Source organism: Diadema antillarum, unplaced genomic scaffold (genome assembly GCF_040938485.1).
Source record: "Diadema antillarum isolate AM-2024a unplaced genomic scaffold, OU_Dant_1.0 seq00000082_RagTag, whole genome shotgun sequence".
NCBI classification, from domain to species: Eukaryota; Metazoa; Echinodermata; class Echinoidea; order Diadematoida; family Diadematidae; genus Diadema; species Diadema antillarum.
In genome coordinates, this window is record NW_027271175.1 from 1,234,890 (window position 1) to 1,244,091 (window position 9,202).

At 38.0% G+C, this 9,202-nt stretch overlaps 1 protein-coding gene across 1 annotated transcript; it reads right to left on the reverse strand.

Moving 5' to 3' along the window:
• Positions 1–1,940: 1,940 nt before the first annotated feature.
• On the reverse strand, positions 1,941–8,994 carry LOC139726292 (uncharacterized). Its single transcript, XM_071637360.1, has 5 exons — positions 8,986–8,994; positions 8,274–8,393; positions 7,722–7,877; positions 3,035–3,106; positions 1,941–2,024 (listed from the first exon to the last, which is right to left on the reverse strand). The coding sequence occupies exons 1-5, from the start codon at positions 8,992–8,994 to the stop codon at positions 1,941–1,943; spliced, it is 441 nt and encodes a 146-aa protein (XP_071493461.1).
• Positions 8,995–9,202: the final 208 nt, after the last annotated feature.

A 9,202-nucleotide genomic window follows, 5' to 3' on the forward strand; every position in this document is an offset into this window, starting at 1 on the left:
GCCATTCCGCCATGATAATGAACTGAAAAGCTTGCTCACTGTATGTATGTTAGTGTGCGATATAGCTCAACCTATGATATATAACAGTAGCATTCAATGCATGAAAGCATGTGCATTTATACGTATACACAAACATGTACACAAAGATAATTGGGTGTCCAAAAATCCTACATGTACATGTATGCAATACACACGGAACGTCGCATAACCACTTATCTGTCTATGGCCGCTGCCTGTCTATAACAGCTACTCTCTTCATCTCCCTTGGGTGGTAGCTATAGACAGATTTTACTGCACATAAAACCAACTGAATAAAAAAAGGGTGGCTCAAAAAACACTATGGTACCTAAAAAAAGTTGAAAAATTTGATCTTCATCTTATACATACTATAAACAACAGGAGTAAGTCATAGCATTAAATATTTTTACACTCTACAAAATGCCAAATGTGAATTTTCACTCTGCATTCACTCAAAAATATCACAAATCCTTTGGCATATTATGTCCATGGTATTAAACTGGAATATTTGCTAGAGACATTAATGTGTGATAAAATTCTAAACTTGAAAAGAAGAGTGAGAAGTTATGTATCTCACTGCATTCCAAAGCCATCGAGGTAACTACAATGTACTAATTGTGCATGATTAAAGGACAAGTTCACCTTCGTAAACATGTGGATTGAGAGAATGCAGCAATATTAGTAGAACACATTGGGGAAAGTTTGAAGAAAATCGGACAATCCGTTCAAAAGGTATGAATTTTTTAAGTTTCAGGTCCACAATCACTGGATGTCAAGAATACTACAGCTTGTGATGTCATATGTGTAGAACGATATAAGAAAATATAAAGAAAATTCAACATATTTTCATTTTCTCTCATGATAACAGAACACATGACTTGCCTCTTTCAGGAGGCAAGGAAGTAATATTACCCTAAATGTATGTCAGTTACAAGTTGAGGGAATGTGTACTTTTTTCATAAAGTGACATTTTGTGGAATTCTCTTTATATTTTCCTTATACTGTTCTACGCATGTGACATCATTCAACTGTAGCAGTCTCCCTATCCAGTAGTAACTGCTAGGAAACTTTAAAATTCATTAACTTTTGAATGGATTGTCCAATTTTCCTCAAACCTTCACTGATGCATTCTACTTGTAGTGCTGCATTGTCTAAATCCACATGTATACGAAGATGAACTTGTCTTTTAAGGATTGACTAAACAAGGGACAAACAGACAACTAACTTGGGTGAAATGATATGTTTGGCACTATGGCATCACAGAGAAAAAAAATAGCGAATTTTCACTATTTTATTATGGAGTTGAGCAAATCTGGAACAAAATGATTGGAGACTGTTAAATAAGGCAAGTTTCATGGGGCCTTCATATAGCATCTTGACTTGCAACAGGGTTCAGGCAATGTGTTGCAAACTTGTATTTTTATGAGGGGTCCCACACTTCTCAAAAACTAAGTGTCAATAATCATGGTTATGATAATTTCATGATGACATTCCTATTCCTCCATACCAAAGGTGCACATCAATATGTTTTTAAAAAAATGAAGATTTCAAAGACACTCCGCTGGGGTTTTAGCATAAAACAATTAAAAAACAAACAAACAAACAAACAAACAAACAAACAAACAAAAATGTCCTGCCCATGTCTGGTTCATCAATCTTGCAGTTGTAGTCAATATGAAGCCTCATCACTCCTTTTCAAATAGTTATAAATCTTATCATCAGCCAGCATCAGTCGCTGCGTCATGAGCTACGGTCTCCAAACAAACTCCACAGAAGCTACCCGTCTCTCTGTTAAATAACTCCATCCTGCAACGGACGGTATGATGGGGCTAAGGAAATGGAGGGAGAGCTGATAGGCGGAGTTGGTGGGTCGGTGAGTAGGCATGGTGGGTGCAGGTTTCTTGGCGTCGTCCCCCAAACCCTCACTGCTGCATCTGAATCTTGAAGCAGAGGCAGTCGATGCTCTCACACTCTGGAGCTTGGCAGGCACAGTCCATTCCTCCACACTGCAGAATGGAACAGAGGTGCATAAATGTACTTGTGTTTGTTTGTGTGCATATAAAATGTGGTGCATCATCACGATATCCATGTAAAGTTGGAGAACACAAAGGGAAGAAAATCACGTGTAAAGCCGACTTTGTATGGTTTGCATGGCTTTCATGACACATCGCTTACTGGATACTTATAAATACATATTCTCTTTTTTAAAAAAAGAACAAAAAAAATTAGCCTTCGATGAGCTATTCTATTGCAATGCTGCACACTGGCACAGTGGTCCAGGACCAGTAAAAATTACTGTCAGACCAGTAACTTTTTACAGAATGGACAAGTAAAAAATAGATAAATTCAGTATCTATCTACTGGTCCGACAGACAGGTCAGACCAGTAGAAAAAAATGGGTAAGTGTGCAGCCCTGTCTGTTGAATCTATTTAACCTTTTCACAACTTAGCCAATTAATTAGTTAAACTGGAACCAATTCTTCTTTTTTTTCAACCATTTCCTCATTTTCATTTAAACAAAGAGATGATGGAGTGGAGCGACTGCCATTTGTATACCGCTTTTTTTTTTGTGTATCCAATACAAGATACAAATATCTGTCATCTACATAATACATGTACTTACCATATTTTTCTTCACAGGGTTGAAAATTGGAACTTTGTTATTTAGCTCCTGTGCAAAGTCTTTGCTAAATCAGAATCACTACAAAATTTAAAGCATCATTTTTTTTTCTCTTTAAAACTTAAAACATTTCCTATCTTTAATCTGTACCCTAAAACCTTCCTTTATCAATTTTTCTGTTTTTATTCCAGGCTGATTTACTTAATCTCATATTCAGAATATATGGGCTCTATAGAATGAGCATTGCGATTTTTTAGGATTGTTTGACAAGGTATACCACACATCATTTAAAGAAATACAACACATATGACAAGCCACACTATGTTTACATTTATTTAGACTGAAATAAATCGAATGGAAGTCTTGCTACACTCGACTGTCCACACTAAATCTTACCTCGCATCCGCCACTGTTCTCACAGCATGCCTTGCAGGCCTGGCATGTCATGCACTTCTCCACAGAACATGCCTGTATTGTGACATCACAATGGACAGAGAAGTGAAGAGAGATGGACAGAGAAAAGGGGGGGGGGGTGAGAAAAAGGAGTGCCATGGTCTGAAATGATTGTCACTTGTTTTGATCCCTTTATCAGATGACATTTACAGAAACTACAGCATGATTTCCATATTCCCTCACCCCAACCTCCCCCACCCTTTGCACCCGAGTCTTGGAAGAAAAAAATACTGTACCAGGCACTGTTTCATGAAAGTTGTCAGCCCAGACAAGTTGTCAAGTCTCTGACAATTTCAGTAAACTCCTTGGTTTTGATTTGCTGAGAAGCTCTGGTCACTGACTGTTACTGTGGCATCTGTTAGAGACTGGCATGACAATTGACTGGAATAAATTGATAGTTTTTGGATATGACCATAATGAAGCTCCCACAGGATTTGAAAAAAAAAATTATACCAGAAAAGCACTCAGTGAGTGCAGACCTCTGCCAAGCAGCTCGTTTCCACCCATATAATGATCCAATGATGGCCCAATGACAAAGAATCCTTTCTAGTGTCTGTACCAGCTTCCTGCTGTGCACCTGAAATATAAGCACCTTGACTTCCCTCGTTTGTTGGTTCTATTTGCTAGTGACAGAGAATCCTTCAATTTTTTTTTTTATTTTTTTTTTTAGAAGGTTCCCAGGTCACATGGGGATCCAGATCACTACCAAAATCTCACAATCTGTTCTTTGTGTCATTATCTAATTTTCCTGCAAACTTCATCCAGGTCTGTTCACAACTTTTTGAGTTATTTTGCAAACAGACAGACAGACAAACAGACAAATAAACCAACCAAAGTAAAAACATAATCTCCTTGGCTGAGGTAATAATGCTGAATTCGAATTGTATAGCTTCAAATTTGGCTCAATGTATATATGCTTCTGCAATGCCACATTATACAGTTAACCCTGCATTAGTGGTCTCTCCTGGGACTGGAGAGTATCACAAAGCTGCAAATTACTTTAATATGAGCATATCTAATACAAACGAGATATGAAACTCGTCACGTTGACGAGTTAGGTGATACGCTTGGGGTCATCAGATGTCGGTCATCTGTGATCGACAAAGAAAAGAATGTGATATAGGCACCTTGAAGTTATATTGGGCGTGCATGCGAAACCGTTTCTCTAACCACTTGGCCACGGGACATCCACGGAAATGGTAAGGCAAAAAAGAAATGTATAGATATTACACGGGCAAAAAGTCTATGCCCACTCAACAATCGTGGCCGCGTGAACATGTATTGCATTGCTAGACGGAAATGCGGCCTTGTAACGACTGATGTCGCTATGCCATTTCTGGCAACTTGGGAAAAATACGCGCCGTAGACATAAAACCTATAATCGGCTGGTTTTGATACCTTGCCTTTAATCACAATTTCCAGTGTGATGACGTCATCAAAGTACAAAACAATGACATGGTCTTGAAAGACAATTTTTCAAAGTACAACACCTCCGTCGTCGTCATTACAAACTATGATCGGTTTGACAAAGTCAGCCTGCAAAATTTTTGCAGCAGTCGAAGCAATGTGGTCTCCAACACAAAAAAGAGGGATATGGTGTGTGTGTGTGTGTTTATGTGTGTGTATAGGTGCGTTTATATACGAACGTGATTTCTACATGGACGAATATGTAATACAAAATTGAAGAAAAAAAGTAAAATAGCTAAGTATTTTGTTTCATGATCTTATGGGGTTCGAACCCGCAACCTCACGTCTATGAGACGTCGCCTTTAACCACTCGGCCATACGTCTCGGCGAGAAAATATGAGGAACATAAACTTATGTATGTGAAAGATACATGAGGAATCGTTTTGTCCACATTCCATTTTCATTTTCAGTTTTAAACTGCAAAATTGTCAACCTGATGAAGAGATTTCAAAAAATAAAATGCATGATTACTGCAGCTTATTGTCTCAGCTACAACATACTAAAGTTTCAGAGGAAATGAAGCAAAATCAGCTGAGATAGAGGTGCTTAAACGTTGTCAAGTCAATGCATGGTTTTAAAAAAAAATCACCTCCCATAGACATAACACGTAAACTTGTCCGATTTTGTGTCTTTACTTTTATCACAATTTAAAGTATGATGACGGCATCAAACTAGAAAACATCGATATGGATTTGAAAGACAGTTGTTTAATGTATAATATATTAATCGTACGTTGTCAGTTTGCTATTGACATGACGATCAATCACACGAATATGAGGCAGCTATTAGTACCTGTATGAAATTATTATAGGCATGGTTATCAAATTCCCTTAAAATTTCCTTATTATTGCTTTATTTTTACACACACTTAAGCTATCTCTTTAAACTCGTCACAGTTTAATGAGAATCATGAACATCATACATTAGTACCATATTCAGTTCCATAGCTGATCGCGTTTGCTAATTAATTAAGATTTATTGTCTAGAATGTGCCATATGGCCAACCTGTATACACACGTGGACACACAAACACAATGCTAAATGTATGTATCAAACCTCTGTAACACAACTTTGAACTAACTGTAGAAAGTATCGCTGCACTTATCATACATACTTTTTATCATTATCTGAAACTCCACAAAAACCACTAATTGACAAATAATCATCAATACAGAAGACTGACTTAAAGGAACAATTCAAATACCTTTTTTTACAATGTATAGCTTCTTACATGTATAAAATCAGCACAAAGTAACCACGACTACATTGTGTTACTGAATTGATATGAACAAATTTCATTTTGTTACAATATACCATGATCAGCTTGAAAAGCCCAGCCTGCAATATTTTGCAGCAGTCGAAGCAATGCAGTCGCCAACGATAAACAAAGGGATACTGTGTGAGTGTGTGCGTACAGGTGTGTTTACATGCGAACGTGACTTCTACATGGACGAAGGTGTAGTACTCCGTTGAAGAAAAAAAGTAAAAAAAAAAATATTATTTTCTTTCGTGCTCTTGTGAGGTTCGAACCCGTACGTGTGCAACCTCACGTTTCTGTGACGACACCTCTAACCACTCGGCCATACGTCTCGACGAGAAAATTAGAGGAACGTAAACTTATGTACGTGAAAGATGAATCAGGAATCGTTTCGTCCGCATTCCATTCTCATTTTCAGTTTTAAATTGCAAAATTGTCAACCTGATGAGGAGATTTCAAAGAATAAAATGCATGATTACTGCAGCTTATTGTCACAGCTACAACATACTTAATTTTCAGAGGAAATGAAGCAAAATCATCTGAGATAGAGGTGCTTAAACGTTGTCAAGTCAATGTATGGTTTTTAAAAAAATCACCTCCCATAGACATAACACGTAAACTTGTCCGATTTTGCGTCTTTACCTTTAATCACAATTTAAAGTATGATGACGTCATCAAATTTCAAAACCATGACATGGACTTGAAAGGCAAATGTTCAAAGTAAAACATATCTGAATTTGGGGTGATATTAAGCTTAAACAATAGAGATACGAGTAAATGAATGTCAGAAAGAGTACCTCAAAAAAATTAATTCCACTTTTTTTATTTCAGATGATGATATGATGACGTCATGAGTTTTCCTGGCAATATCGGTACTTGAAACGTTATTTCCAATTCATATGCTTTTGTAATATGCAAGAGAAATATAGGGTCAATGGACGATTTAAAGAGCTATGGCGAAATAAACAAAGACATGTTTTTTCACTATATTTGCAGAAAGACGCGCGCGCGGAATTTCAACTTTGACGCCAGTGCATTCCTTTGTTATAGGTCAAAATCGATCGGAAATCAATGAATATTGTTAGTCAAAGTATCAGAAATCCAAATCGGTCAAAAAAATTGCATTTTCATGTTAGTTACGCCCTCTGCGCGCGAAATTGCGCGGACGGACGCGCACGCGAGAAAATGTTTGAAACGCTTAAAATTGTCTGAAACTTCGAGATTTCCCATTGGGAAGTCGTTTTGAGCCTTTTAAAATTTTGACGCGCGCAAACGCGCGCGTAATGATGACCTGGGTAACTAGCGTTAAAATGTAAGATAGAGCGTGACCTGAACTTTATGTCCACCGAAAATGATACAGAAATGATATCTAGTTATGAAGTTATGATCGATCATGTGACAAGGTCCGAAAATCACAAAATGGCGCCTAGATGACGTCATAGATATGTTACTGTCATGAAAACCTTATTGTGGCTAGATATTGTTATGAGACATGTTGACTGAAAATGTCATGTTATTCCGTAATGTCATTGTTGAGATATTGACGACACAAAATGTGGCAGAAAGAAAGAAGAATAAAAAAAAAGAGAAATTTTGACAATCACAATAGGTGATACGCTGATAGCGTATCACCTAATTAAAACCAAGATTGATTGTCATCTACTGATCAGACTTTTTACAAATTGGGATACTATAAAACGAGGAATGTTCGCATGCATTTTAATAGCGCGAATTTCGCGAGAGCCAAGATTCGCGAAATTAAAATGCACGAGAAAGTTTTTGACTACACTATATGTGCTGAATGTTCAACTCAGAGGCAACTCGCAAAAATTTCACGCCACGAAAATATTGTGTTTTACAGTAGCTTGCAAAGAGAAACATGTAACCCAGATCAGGCAGTCTCACCTGAGACGCTGGTCCACACACTGAGTCAAGGCAAGTCTTGACATTGGGGTAAGCGCAGCAATTGCAGGCCTCCGCAAGGGCTATCCAACAGTCGCAACACTGCAGACTTCCATCTTCCCGTCCACAGGGGGCGCACTCCACACATACGCCTCTGGCCTGTTGAAGGACAGATGGCAACTACCAAGCATTAGTGGTGTCATGTACATACGCATTTCCATATGAATCCACTACACTGGATTATGTACATGACAAATGCATAATTGGTCCACGTGCCCATTTAAATACTCTTGACATTGGATTCTGAGGAATCCATGATCATATTGCAAAATCAGACATGATAACTGCGCATTCTCAATGGTAGTCCAGACACATTAAGGACTTTGTGAATATTTTTCTCTCATTCGAACACTCTCTCATTCCTCCTCCTCTATACTCGCATTCTTTTCCTTGTTTTCACAGTTTACTCCTCACAACCACTTTAGTCTGAGATATGATCACCCCCCCCCCCCACAACGTAGGGCTACTTCTATTCCATGATGACCAAAAACTCACCACAAGGAACTGTCGAATGACGAGTAGGATGACAATGACAACCAGATAGCTGCCAATCGCAATGACGACGATGACTGGGACTGACAGAACAGGGTCGCTGGCTGGAACTTCCTCCACTGCCTGCCATTCAGAAAACAGAGCAAAAGTATGACATCTAGATCATTGAGAAATAGACAAACAAGCAAAACATGGCAGACTGTAGTTCCTTTCTTACACACTTTTCATGACACACAACAGATTATTTAGAATGCATAAGAGCATTTTGGCTTCCATAGTTTGTTTATGGAAGGTAGAATTTTACCTGGTTTAAGAGAAGCTACAGTGGTATTCTGTTATCTCAGAACTATCTAAACATGTCATTAAAAACTGATTATATTCCACCACTTAATCTTGACAAAAGACCAACACCTGTGAGCTATCTTCGAAAGACTATGGACATTGAATCCTACAAGACTACAACTTTAGGACCAGGGACCCATTTCATAAAAAGTTGATGATAACATAAAACTCTTGCTGGAATGTCAATTGTCATGGTAACAACAAGAATCCAGGTTACTGATAGGCTGTTGCTATTGGAAGTTGCCATTCCAGCAAGAGTTGCTATCCTAACATCTTTTATAAAATGGGGCCCAGGGGTTATCTCCTACATTTATAATGCAATCCATTGCGTCAACCCTCTTCATAATTTGGACTCAAAACTTTTTAAACTCACATCTGCCATTGGACCCACACTAGCTGAAGCTCATCTTCTCCATCAAACTCCACATCATAGTGACAATCACCACACTGTAATCAGCAAGTAACTTATGGCTGCACCTGGTTAAATAGAGAAATGGGGAAAAGAGCATGGCTAGTAGTAAACAGGTTATTTAATTGAGGTATTCAAAAGGTCGACATCTCCACCATCAGGAAGAAGATAAATACTGTCT

Bases quoted from the DNA above. Each gene is read 5' to 3' on its own strand.
- LOC139726292 (XM_071637360.1), bottom strand. The intron at 3,107-7,721 runs GTGAGACTGCCT...GTCACAATACAG, and splicing joins TGTGTGGACCAGCGTCTCAG to GCATGTTCTGTGGAGAAGTG. The intron at 2,025-3,034 runs GTAAGATTTAGT...TCCATTCTGCAG, and splicing joins AGAACAGTGGCGGATGCGAG to TGTGGAGGAATGGACTGTGC.